The 13,711-nt window shown below is 40.8% G+C and overlaps 1 protein-coding gene across 1 annotated transcript in view; it reads left to right on the top strand.

The window, feature by feature from the left end:
- The window catches only part of LOC111148669 (synaptojanin 2 binding protein), a 38,877-nt gene extending 25,596 nt beyond the window's left edge, over positions 1-13,281 (top strand). The window contains exons 3-4 of the mRNA XM_022505438.1: positions 6,254-6,349; positions 8,916-13,281. Of these exons, the coding sequence (XP_022361146.1) occupies positions 6,254-6,349; positions 8,916-9,056 (237 nt within the window). The 3' untranslated portion in view covers positions 9,057-13,281. The remainder of the gene's footprint in view (positions 1-6,253; positions 6,350-8,915) is intronic.
- Positions 13,282-13,711: the final 430 nt, after the last annotated feature.

Below are 13,711 nucleotides of genomic sequence, written 5' to 3'. Positions count from 1 at the left end.
TTTGGTTCGGTCTGATTAATTAGAAGTAGATAATCTGGTTTTTTCTTCCTTCTTCAACTCTGACAAAGGCGCCCCCCCCTCCATTGTGATTCATTTCAGGATCTTGGCAAAAAAATTAAAATATCCAGAGTATAATCTGGGTCAGTGCTTATTAAATTAAGTCCATTCCTTCCAGACATCATCTACATTTATATTAATGCTATTCTATAGGTAGAGCTCTTGAGGCAATTCAAAATTATTAATCATCAAAGGTAATTAATTTGGGGGTATTTGGGTGGCCCTCTCAGTTAAGCATCCGACACTTGATTTCGGCTCAGGTCATGATCTCAGAGTTGTGAAATCGAGCCCTGTGTCGGGCTCTGCACTGGCCATGTAGCCTGCTTGAGGGTTCCCCCTTGCCCTCTACCTCTTTCTGTCTCTCTCTGCCTCTCTAAAGTAAATAAATAAAGGAATACATAAAAGTCACACAGGTGAAAAGTTAAACTTCAAAAAAAAAAGATGGAGGAAACTGATTTTAACTGTTTACTCATTTCCTAAGGCAGAAAATAGGAGACTAATTTTTAAAGATTGCTCACAACCATAGTTAAAGCAAAAAAAATTCTATGTTTCCCTATCTGTTAAGCAGAACACCAGCATTTCAATTCTCTGAACATTCAGTCAGTAGAATTTTCTAGCATGCTGCAACATCTGCCATATCTCAGGTTCAGTGAAACTATTCATGAGTTAAGGAAACTGAAGTGGCAAGTTAGCAGCGTTCTAAGATTTCTCTGTTGAGTAGCTCTTGGGACTAAAAGTGAGGTCCAGGGACCATCTGGCCATTACTTGGGAGCTTATTAGAAATGCAGAATCTCAGGAGCCCTCTCAGACCTACTGGAATCAAAACCTGCTTTATAGTAAGATCCCTGGGTGTGAATAAAGTCCCTGGGTGTGAATAAATTGTTGAGAGGCACTGCTCTAGGCAAGTGTTATTCAGATGTTTTAAATTATGACCTATAACAGGTAATACACATACATGCAACCACACCTGTAACCGAAGCAAAGGTTAAGAAAATAGTATTTATCCCTTCTATATGTGATACATTGTGTGTTGTGTTTTCTTCTACTTTCACTGTTTTAAAATTAAATACTTATCTTGACCCACTGGATTAACTTCACTGTGTTCTGTGGTGGGTCCATAGACTCACATTTGAAAAATCACTACTTTGGTAAACAGAAAATCGCTGATGAAATCTGTGTATGCACAGAATTTGTATTGAATAGGGTAAGCAGGCTGGGTGTAGAGACCAGTTAAAGATTGATTCAGGCAGGTTAGGTTAGAATTAACTCATTTGGAATCACTTGGAGGGCTTGTGAAAGCATGGATTGCTTTTAACTTTTAAGTTCCCTGGTGAATGCTAATGCGGCTGGTTCTGGGGTCACACTTTGAGAACCCCTGGTCTATATTAGTATGGAAGGTGACAAAGAGAGCAAATTCCACATATATTTAGGAATAAAATCTATGGACCTTGGTGGATAGTCAATATGAGGTAGAATCTGAAAATGCATAGAGGAGGCAAATATTGGAAAGCCAATCTGGCTTTGAATTAGAGATGACCTGGACAAGAGACAGAATCATAATTTGTTTTATGGGGCTGTTTTTAAACTTGGGCAAAGGATAAGAAATGGTTCTTTAAAAAAGAAATTGCCCTTGAATGTCTCAAAGGCCTCTTGTCTGGAGTTTTTGTTTTTGTTTTTAAGTAATTAGAGTAATAAATAGTCCCTTTATATTACAATACCTTTAGGCCTAACTAAGAGGATTGAAAGACATGATTGCTATAATTGGCTTATGCCCTGTGTGGCACCCTTTTTGGCCTGATACCACTAATGTCCTTCCGCATGAGCAGAAGGAGGCTCAGGTGAGGACCAAGGTTACACACTGAGTCACTGGTAGGCAAAGCTGCTGTCAGAGTCCAGGCCTTTCAGCTTTGTATAATATTGACAATATGTCGTCAGGCTTTTTCAGGCTGCAGTCGGCAAGCAAACTTTAGGAAATCATGTGACATTTATTATATTCGTGTTCTTCAAAGTACTCCAGATATTACAGGGGTTATGATGAGTTTTGTGATACAGCCTTTCGAAGTTATTTACAGTAGAATGTTAAGTGATATAAAATAGGGTAGAGTTCACTTTGAGCTTTAAGATCATTACATAATACAGAGATTCAAAGAAAGAAATCAGTCACATCTAGCAGAGTTCTCTAGAAAGGTCATCGACTTGGCACTTAACTAAATTTTATCTTCCCAAATTTTAATGCTGCTTCAATATATGCACATGAATAAAAATATTAATGTAGAAACACCTTATATTCTACAAAACTCTAAAATTTGGAAGTGTATAACTTTTTAGATAAAATGAAACTATAAAACCAGTAAAAATTTAATTTATAGTATTAATGAGATGGATAGTGGTAAGTTGCTGAGATAAAATCCTTGCTTACAATGTGAATTTCTGTGGGTTAGTGTTTTAAAGTGAAGCTTTTACAGCCAGGCCATTTGAATTCTGGCTTTGCTACTTCCATTCTATATGCCCACGGACAAGTTGCACAGCCTTCCAAGTTTTATCATCTATTAAATGGGAGTTCATAAGTCGTAGGATTATTGCGAGGACTAAATAAGTTAGTACATGTAAAATGAAGAGACAGCTCCAGACATGATAATAAATATTCAGTGTTTCCTGACAGTTCTTTTGGGCTGTGATTGCAAAGACGATCTTGAACTTAGTACTGCTGCCATTGAATGTCATTTAGTGACTGAGTTCTCCCACTTGCATTCTTATCACTATGAAACTTGGCTGTGATGCTGAGCTCTGAGATCTTTGGCATTTATTGACATAACTGCATCATTAACCTAATTTGTCTGTCTCTAAGAGAAAATAGCCATTTCCTTACAATGAGAAGTACAGTTATCACGTGGGCTAGATTAGTTACATGAGCCTTCCCACTACAGTCCGCAATCTCACACTGATTCTCTACCCCAGGAATTAACTAGAAGGCTGAGATGTTGAGAATTCACTATGGTGGTTCTAGGACTCTGAAGTTCTTTTCCTGTGGCATGTTCACCAGAACAAACAAAAGGCATGATCAGAAGGTGGCTTGGTGGCATGAAATCCAAGTCTATCAACTAGAAAACTATATTCGCTTCTACACTGTAGGTAGCAGGACTGATCCTATTTAAGATTAATCTCGGAAGATATGTGGAATTTTTAAAAAAGGAAGTGTATTCAGATGGTCGAAATAGCTGGAGCACAGGCGTGAAAGTAAGGATATATGTTTTACATCATAGGGACAGTGAATTTTGTGATTTAGAGCACAGGATTTATTAAAGGGAATAATGTGAAATTAAATTGAGAGAGTGGGTTGGAGCCACTTCCTGGAGGACTTTGTATACCAGAATGAGAAATCAGGCATGCAGTCTCTTCTCTCCTGCTCCCAGGTTTGTAGGAACAGAATGGTCCTTTAGGGGGCTTGATCTGGAGACAGTGTTTGAATAGGATAGATCGGGGGGCCGTGCTAGAGGAAAGTGAGTCAATGAGAGGGTGATCACAATAGTTCACCTGAAAGTGTCCACCACCTAAATAGGCAATTGAAGGAAAAGAGGGTGTGAGGAATAGTATTATGTTAGCCTATAGGATTTGGCAAGGTATTGTATGTGAACATCGACAGGGAGTGGAGCTTAAAAATACCAGAATTCTAGTCTGAAGGAATGGTAGTGGCAATAAGAGGGAAGGTGAGATAGTCTGGTTTTGTGGGAAGTGAAAAGGAGGCTTTGGATTTGTTGAATGGGGGTGTAGCAAAATATTCCTTTCCAGGCATCCAGCAGGAAACTGGCAAGTCCAGAAGTAGAAATAAGGATACGGATTTGGGAGTTGTCTTGCAGAGTACAGTTGAAATTGTGAAAGATGACCATGGGAGAGAAGATGAGGGGACAGAGGACTACAGACATTGAGGGATGCTTACTTCCCTTAAGAAGGATGGAGAAGAAGAGGAATTGGGAAAGGATTCCTTCAAGAACTAAGGGAGCTTCAGAAGCTGAGATCAGAGAGAACTACAAAAGGGAGAAGTCTGATGACTGGGAAAGGGCTGTAGGATTTGAGGATTAGAAGTCCCTCCTGACCTGCAGGACAGAATATTCTTTCCTGCCTCCTCATACTCTATGCCTGTACCAGGGATTAGAGTGCATGGCTGTGGAGGAAGTGGAGGCAGTGCTTTCCAACAGCTCTTTAAACAAGTTTTACAGTGAAAGGTGGAGGACAGAAGATGGGAAGAGGGTGATAGTGGGTTCCAAGAAATATTGATATTGTTTTCTTTACAGATGAGGGTAATTTTAGTTGATAAGGAGCAGAGAGCAATAATGAAGGAATCAAGAGGAGCAAGTGATCACTTAAGTTCTCTAAGAAGGCTGGAAGAAATGTGACCAACAGCATCCGTGGCTGGTTTAGCCTTGGTAGAAGGAAATGGATCTAAATCAGAAACAAGGGCAAAGAAGCGGTGAGAGGCCATCAGGAAACTTTGAAACGGCAGGAAAGAACACGGAGAGTGTGTGGGAGGTTACCCATATTCTCAAAGAAGATAGGCAAAGGAATCTGGAGAGAGGAGATAGGATCAGCGTTGGAGTTTGATGGTAGGAAAGGTCTGGAACAGCTGCTCTTGGGCATTCATTAGGGAGTTCACCAGGTGAGTAGAGTGGTCATAAGGATACAGCAGGTGTCAGCCAGCATGGATCTGTACTGGGAAGTAGGAGGGTGTATTTTCCCCAGGAACATTAAACTCAGTGATGACGAGGAAACTAAGTGCATTGTGTTTCATGGGACTGGAAAGATGGCAGAAGATCATGGCGACAAGGGATTCTAATAGTTGACGAAGTGCTTTGTTGAAATAACAGCAAGAACTCCTAGATGGGTTAGGATGCAAGTAAAATCTAAAAAAGGTTATTAAAGGTATTAGTGAGGATACTGAGCAGATTCAGTAGAGGAATAGCAAGTGTGAAGGGAGTAGAAATTGTGGTCAGTTTTCTAAGAGTAAGGTAGACAGTTTACAACACCAAAGTGCTATTAGATTAAGTCACCTAGCAGGAGATTATATGGAGGAGTGATGTGAACCTCTTGGAGAAGGAAGACAGTAACAAGGAAGATGGAAGGCTTGAATAAATCAGTGGCTTGAGCTTCAGCTGAAACTAGTTCGTGAGTCCAGGTGGAAGAATAATAGTGCAGAAGGAAGAGTAAATTGCAAGGGCACTGTAACGCTACTTCAGATAATTAAAAATACTAGCCCTAGCTCCTACACTTACTATGACTTTGGGTGAATTATCTACCTTGCTAAGCCCCAGTTTCTTCATCTGTGAAAACAAGATAAAAATGGTGTCTACCTCACAGGATTATCGTGAGAACAACATTAGACAGCGCGTGTAAAGCATACAGCACAGAACCTACCAAATAAATACATGAGGTGTTCCTGCTGCTGTTGCTGTTAATGACATGGATGTGTACAAAAGATGTGTAGATCTTGCATAAAGTGGGCTAGGCTGTGGCACTGAGTATACCATAGGGTAGATAACACTTGCGGACGGTGTCACTCCTAACACTCAGAAGTATTAATCCCACTGGTCATCTGTCACCTCTAGATGCTACACTGAAGCATTTTTTGGAAGTTTGTATCATCAAAGAAATATTGTAAAATTAGTAAATTGATGGAGGATGGGAGTATCCATGGAACCAAGGGAAATTGTTCACAATTGAACAAGACCAATAGAATGGGCTAGTAGGTTTGCACCACATCAAAATAAATTGTTTCATAGAGTTATATTTCTAGAGTTGAAGCTGGCAGTACCAGGGATTAGCAATGTGAAGGATAGGATGGTAACCCAGAAGATCATGTTAGCTGTAGGGAAGCAGGCTGATGCTTAGGGAAGACACACAGGTACATAGCAGAAACCCAACTGTCAAAATGAGACAGGCAACAGGAGCCAAGGTGAAGGAGAAACTTTTTTTTTTTTTTTTTTTTTTTTAAATAAAAAACCTTGGTGCTCTTCAGATGGCCCACAGAACCTCAGTTCTAGGAAAATGTAGCTTTGAACGTGAAAAAGTGACTTAGTTCTACTTTACTTGACTCCTAGTCCTTGAAATTTGCTCTGTAGTTTTTAAATGTTTAATCACCTGAATATCAATCTTTGACTTATCATTCTACCTCTTTTACTACTTTTCTTGCTGTTTTTGACAGGTAAATGGCCAAGACCTAAGGAACTTGCTGCACCAGGATGCTGTAGACCTTTTCCGTAATGCAGGTTATGCCGTGTCCCTAAGAGTACAACACAGGGTAGGTATTACCTGCAGCCGGCAAGCTGACACCGAGCTTTTGTATCATTCTTGGGAATACGATATACTGCACAATCTTTAGTAGTGCATTTGGCTTTTTTTTTTTCTTTCTCACTCTTTGGAAGAGCTTGTCTAGCACAGGCAGGGGTCTTCACGGACTTCTTATCACGAAAGGAAATTCATTCTGTTTGCAGCCTAGGTCCTAGCTTCCAGGAGATGTATCTTAACTGTAAAGCTTGACAACCAAATTCAAATCAATGGGGAGAAAATTCAGCAAGAATCAATTTTATTTTTTAGTAGGGAAGGAAACCTGTGTCTGCCCTTGAACATACTTATTAATGAAACTTGAAGTGTAGAGGGGGTGGCTTTCCTGATACCCACTGTGCGCTTTTCCCAATCACGACACAACCCTTTTCTTATCAACTTGTTGACCCTCTTGACCAAAGCTATAATGCTCAAAGGGGATCTCCAGGAAAAAGAAAATGGATTTCAGAATTTAGTCAAAGGACGCCTGGGTGGCTTGGTGGGTTAAGCGTCTGCCTTCAGCTCAGGTCATGATTGTGGGGTCTTAGGATTGAGCCCACTATTGGCCTCGCTGGTCAGCAGGGAGTCTGCTTTTCCCTCTGCCTCTCCCACCCACACATGCTCTCTCTCTCTCTCTCTTTCTCTCTCTCACTGTATCTCAAATAAATAAATTTTTAAAGAAAAGAATTTAATCAAAGCAGCACCTCTCCCTGCATCCACTTCTTAGTTCCTAGTGTTTTATAATTTGGATGATGGGTAGAGAAGCCTGGTAAACCTAATTCCTCCCTTTGGAGGAATTCTACTCCAAGGACTTTGGGGTGCATTTACAACACAAGTTCAGTGTGCCCTCTTTTTTTTTTTTTTAAATAAAGATTTTTTATTTATTCATTTGACAGAGACACAGTGAGAGAGGGAACACAAGGAGGGGGAGTGGGAAAGGGAGAAGCAGGCTTCCTGCCGAGCAGAGAGCCCGATGTGGGGCTTGATCCGAGGACCCTGGGATCATGACCCGAGCCAAAGGCAGACACTTAACAAATGAGCCACCAGATGCCCCCAGTGTGCCCTTTTAAATGGTGCTATCATTGGCTTCAGAGGCTGAAGAAGAGCTTGACAGGAGGTGGTACAGAGCAGAAGGAGCACAGAATGAAAGATACCAGAGTTGCAAGCAGAATCTGTGTGATGGATTAGAAAACAGGTCAATAGGTGAGAATATTGGTAATTGGCTGCTTCTGCCTTGGTTCTTATGTTTCTAAAGTATGGAAGACTTCATGCAATGGTAAAGGCAAGTAATGAATGTAGGTATAAGAGTTCTTTTAAAGGCATGTGGGAAACGATTTCCAAAGTTCATGTTTTGGGAAACATCTATAAACAACTTCTAGTAAAACATAGTAACCCCTAATAAAACACTGGTCAGAGAATTGGCCTAGCCCTAAAAACCATTATCTTATTATTGGGCAGGCCCTCTCAGGACATCTGAACAGGAAATGAGTGAAAGATGTAGAGGTGGGCAAGAGGATAGAAAAGGTAGTTCATGCAGTGCTGCCTTTCATATGGAAGGGTCAGACTTTTCACGGGTTGTAATGAGGAGGTTAAATCGAACTGAGACAAAATGGCATCATAACTGTTGCAAGTTAGCTGTTAAAAGTTAGTATGAAGAGGGGCACCTGAGTGGCTCAAGTCATTTAAGCATCCGACTCTTGGTTTTGGCTCAGGTCATGATCTCAGGGTCGTTGGATCGAGCCCCATGCTGGGCATGGACCCTGCTTAGGATTGTCTCCCTCTGCCCCTTCCCCCACCCCCATCCCGCACTCCCTTAGTCCCCCAGCCCCCGTTCACTTGCTTGCTTTAAAAAAAGAGTTAATAGGAAGAAATGCCACCCAGCCTCAAACGGGAATGCTTATTAGACAGTGGAAAATTATCACCACTAGGATATGATTTTTTTTTACTTGTTTACTTCTGAGTATTTTATCTCTGTTCCATATAAGTTTCCTCTTTATCTGTGTCTAGTGTTACAAAATAGAGATGAAGGCCATGACACTGTATCAGGAGGGAATTGGTGCCTTTTGGGAACTGGAAAGTATTTCCAAAAATGGCACTGTACCTGGCCCTTACTGCTTTCTGACAACTGGCAATCTTTCTGAGTAAACATTTCTAGGAAGGTGGGCACCCTCTGCTCCTGCCCAGTAATTTTGAGGTTCCCTACAGGATCACTAGGTTTCATCTCCTATCTTCGGTTTCCTAGCATGATACATGTAGAGCTTGGTGGAGGCAGCAGAGAAACAGAATGGTTATCCGCTCACCCCTGGGCCCCTTTAGGTCAGTAGCACAGCAAGCTTAAAGGCCTCCCCATCAGACTTCTTTCCACAGAGTTGATGGCTCTGATGCATCAATTTAGAATAAACAAAGAGGACTCCTTCTGCCAGATAGTGCTTGGAGGTCACAGCTTTGGGTGGTCTATACCCAGGTAATGTGTCAGCATGGACACTGGAGTTGGGGTGAGCACACATTGCTCACTAGTGTTAACATTTTTCTCTCCCTTCCAGTTACAGGTGCAGAATGGGCCTATAGGACATCGAAGTGAAGGGGAGCCAAGTGGGATCCCTATAGCTCTGGTGCTGGTGCCAGTGTTTGCCCTCACCATGGTAGCAGCCTGGGCCTTCATGAGATACCGGAAGCAACTATGAAAAGTTTGCTCTCTTCCAGTGCTCCCATTAGAAGACCCATTTTCTTTCCCTCTCACCCTCAACCCCTGCCATTCTCCATATCCTTCCCTCTCTCTGCGTAGTCAACATGTCATTGAAAGAGACTGCTACCCAAGCAGGACCTGGCTGTCCAAATCTCCACATCCTCATATCTAATGGGAGAGTGAAGGTATTGTTTGAAAGAAGGCCGAAGAAAAGACATGCTTAGAACAGATGAGAAATTACGTATTTTGCTAGGATTGCCAATAGAAGTTCAGCTACAACCCAAAGAGGGAAAGGTCCAGTCTTCACATCAGCACGGGTAATACCTTTTTCTTAGCTGGCGTGCCTCAAAGGCCAGCTGTGCGATGCAGGAGAAGAGAGGACTTTTCTTCTTAATGATCTTCCTTGGGAAGTTTTTGTGGCCTTTATTTAATTTCTATCTACATACTTGGGTGCCTATATCAAACACAGGATAATGAGAGCATTTTTACTTTTGTAAAACACATGTGCATGTGTGCGCTTGCATGCGCACACGCACACACACACACACACACACACACACATGTCCATACATGATAGTATAATAGCGATGCCTTATGGAGAATTAAAGAAGTGGAAAGCTGCTATTTGGTTTCAGGTTTCTGATATAAGGGAAGTTCTTAATGGGAGAATTTGATGTACAGCAGGAGTGAGAGAGTGAGCCTTGAAAGAGGATGCCCAATCTGGGTCATTTAAAAAAAAAAAGAAAAAAAGGAAAACCGAAGCAACTAATTAAGAATCTTAGAACAATATTTCTTCCATAATAGCTGTGCTGAAGTGGAGGTAAAATGCCATAATCCAGCTTTGTGCAAGTCAGTCTGTTCCCCACACTTTGAGATGTAAAGATAAACCTTACTTCTTCTCTGGGCTGCCCCAGTGACTTTTCTGGAACCTCCCAGTCCTGCTAAAGGATCAGCTGGAATGACTGTGGTCAGATCTTTGGTGATGGGACCAGACCAACCCAGTGAAAAAACTCTAAAAGACAAAAGGATAATGCCTCCAGGGTGGCACCGGAACCTTCTCGGGCCATCTAACATAGTCTTTGGTTACTAGTGATAGGCAAATTGTGAGAGAAGGGATTGCTCTCTGGCAGGACAGGCATGAAATGAGCTCTGCTTCTGATTCAGTTGAAAGGGTTTGGATTGCGGGTTTTTTTGAAAGGCTCTAAACACTGGCCATGGCTTCTAATAAACCATTTTGCAGGGAAGGGGAAGAAAAGGTTTTTGTTTTTTTGTTTTGTTTTTTGTTGTTGTTGTTTTGTTCTGTTTTAGTGGGTAGGAAAGTTTGGTGGATGTTTCCTGGGGAAACCTTGAGAGCAGGATATGGGTGAAAGGATGCTCAGGAATACCAAAGACGTTAATAATGAGGTGGGAACCATTCTGTTCATGTGATATTAAATGTTGATTTTGAAACACTAAGGAGAGCTGAACCAAGGCTAATTCTCTGGCTTTAAAAAATCATTTCCATCCTCCAAATATATTGTCTAGACTACAGTTCTTACATAATCTTGACAGCATGAGTATGAAGACTTACCCTGAGAAAACCAGTCATGTCCAGTTCTTAGCATGGATAATCCGGTAAGCATTTTACAGGTGTTGATTGGACACCAGTTTTGTTAAGATGCTTTTACAAAGAATGTCAAATTTATATTGCACATAGCAAAAGGGAACAGTGACTGAGAAGACACTTGAGAAAGTTCCATGGAGGAAGGGAACAAATGAAGGACCCTTGAGGAGCTCACAGTCTAGTTAAGAGAATTCATAAATAGATGAGAAGTTAAAAGTACATCATCAGGTTAAGTGACAGTTGAAAATAATAAGAAATGGAAAAAGAAATTCAGAGCACAGCGTAGCAACAGAGATGTGCAGGCAGCCATCACTTTTTTTTTTTTTTTTTCCCAGGGACTGCAAAAAAGAAAGCTGTCACATAGTGGCATCAGGCCAGAGTGGGAAGGAAAGGCTTTTAAAAATAACCCGCCTAAGGCCTTGCCTCTGGGGCAACCGTTGGTATAGGGAGAAACTTGCTTTAAACAATCCTGGTAGGACTTAGGCCTTTAGGCCTAGAGTGTTCAGTACCTTTGAGCCTCACTTAGATGGCTGCACTTGTAGGTCCGCACAGACGCACTGACAGTATTCCAGTTCTCAACTCAACCAGCCCCGCTGTGCGGGCACAAGCCCCGCCACCCTCCCTGCGTCTGGAGGCTTGTGCAGCAGCTTCCTCAGTGGGCTGGCTTCCCTCCCAGGATTCAGCTCAGGGTTTGGGCATCAACTCCTGAGAGGACCTTGAGACATTCAGAATGAAGCAATTGGCAAGCAGGAGGGAAATCTATCTTGTTTTTTTCTTAGTTGGTAGATGTGGAAAATGACACTTACCCCCTGGTTGGTAGAAGTTTTGCTTTGTTTAATAATAGGGATTCTTATGCACTTTAATAATTTAGGTTTTCTCTGGAATTAAAGAGCATTTAAAGATCCATGATGAAAATTTCAGGCAAGTATACTATTCAGTTTTTATTTCTGGTTCTCTAGAAAACTAAATTGCCCTAGATGAGATATTGGAGTCTATTGTAAGTCACTAAAAAAAAATTCATGGTCTTTGTAGATCGAATCTAATACTTCTTTCACTTTATAGATTGTATCTAATATTCCTGCTACCTAAATTACTGTGTTTAAAGTTTCGAAAATTGAATGAAAGTATTTTAAGACCGTATACTTAAAGCACTTCTCTGTATTTATCATCTGATATTACACATAACATTTTAATAAGACATTGTCTGCTTCATTTGTCTCTCTTTTCCTGCCAAGTTTTAATCTGTGCTATTGATTTCACTTATTCACACTGTCTAGCCATGTGTAATGGAAAAGGAAACTAATACTTGTTACTGCATTTTGTGCCAGGTGGTGTACTAAATCCGGGTGGGTACACTGTTTGTTCATGACTCACCACTCTGAGATCTAAGTATTGTTAAAAAGACACTAAGGGAAAGAGAATAAATTACTTTTCCTAAGATTACGTAGGTGGTAATGATAGACTCAGGATATAACTTAGGACTTCAGGTGCTACTGTCAATGATATTTCTCACTGGCCATGGCTCTCAAAGTGTGGTCTCTGAATAAAAGCATCAGCATCATTGGGGAACTTGTTAGAAAAGTAAATTCTAGGGCTTCACCCCAGACCTACTCAATCAAACTGCGTACAGCACTTCTAACAGTCCGTCCAGGTGACTGATGCACAGTAAGTTTTGAGAATCACTGCTCTCTGCCAATAGTTGTCCCCTTTTTCTCAGGTTAGAATCATCTGAAGACCTTATAAAATTCTGGTTCTCAGGCTGCACCTAGACCAATTAAATAAAATCTCTGGAGAGTGGGACTTAGGCAGCAGTAAAATAAAGTTCATTAGGTGGATTCCACTGTGCAGTGTCAGTAAACAGTGCTCTGTGGCATTTAAATTATTAAATAAAAACTTACATAAATGATCACATCACACACAGGCATTTGCTCCAGTATAAAATGAGAATTTCACTTGGGTCTTTTTAGAGCCCAGCTCTCCATGCCCTTCTGCCCAAGTATAGATGTGGAAGAAAAAATGGAGTGTTCTAGGGCTTATTTGTTTAGGACTGACCAGCAAAATGTATTAGTGTTTCAGTATGTGCATCTGTTAAATAAATTAGAACCCAATCAAAGAACATTGGAGCTAAAAGGGAGCAAGAAAGATTCTAGGATGAATCTATCTTAGAGATGAGAAAAATCAAAGCTCAAAGAGGTAGACAGACTTAACTCAGTTCAAAGACTTAGTCTGTTGCAGAAGTGCCCTTTCTGTATCATATTTATGTCTGGAATGTATGCACTACGTGAACATAGATGAAACTATCCTTTTTATCTCAATCCACTTCTGTCATCTTTCTTTGGGCCTGAATAGAGACTGGGGACTGTAAGCCATAATGCAGAACTGGTAGATTCCGTGGAATCTGCGAAAGCCCTAATATAAAATTCAATCACATGAGTTCTTCTGTGACTTGTTCCAGTAGTTCTAAACTAGAGAAGTATGGGGTTTTTTGATGTTGGACATTGTTTTTATTGTGTAAATAGCAATTTAAACTATATTTAAAGAAATGGAACAAAAAACATTAGGCTGTCAAGTATGGGCAAGGGGTGGGGAGTGTCACTCGTGTAATTTCATGTGGAGCCAATAAAGATTTTATCCTAGCCCATTTTAGTCAGACTTTATCTTTGGACAGATGAGTCTTTTTTTCTTTTAGCATATGAGTGCCTACTGGATCCTTGATGATGACAATACAGAGATGCAAAGATCTAGTCACTCTAAGCTGAAATAGTCCATTATCTGAACGTGGGGAGTCTTGTTGATCTTATAGTATTTTGCTTATATCCTCTAGAAGTAGAAGATTAAATTATGAAGTTGTCAATCTCTTACCTATAATAGGTTTAGAGTTGGTTACTATCCCGGAATAGGCCCCTTTTGCTGTTCGTCTTTGATCTATCAGCAATCTTTTTGAGACCAGCACTCACATCCAAAAGGGCAGTTGTGATCACAAAGAAAACAGTATTTTAAGGAATTCTGTTCTGATTGGAATCAGGTTCTTGACTGCCATAGACTTTTGT

This window comes from Enhydra lutris, unplaced genomic scaffold, assembly GCF_002288905.1.
Source record: "Enhydra lutris kenyoni isolate GAN:26980312 unplaced genomic scaffold, ASM228890v2 scaffoldscaffold20, whole genome shotgun sequence".
NCBI lineage: Eukaryota > Metazoa > Chordata > Mammalia > Carnivora > Mustelidae > Enhydra > Enhydra lutris.
This window is presented reverse-complemented; position numbering and strand designations above follow the sequence as displayed.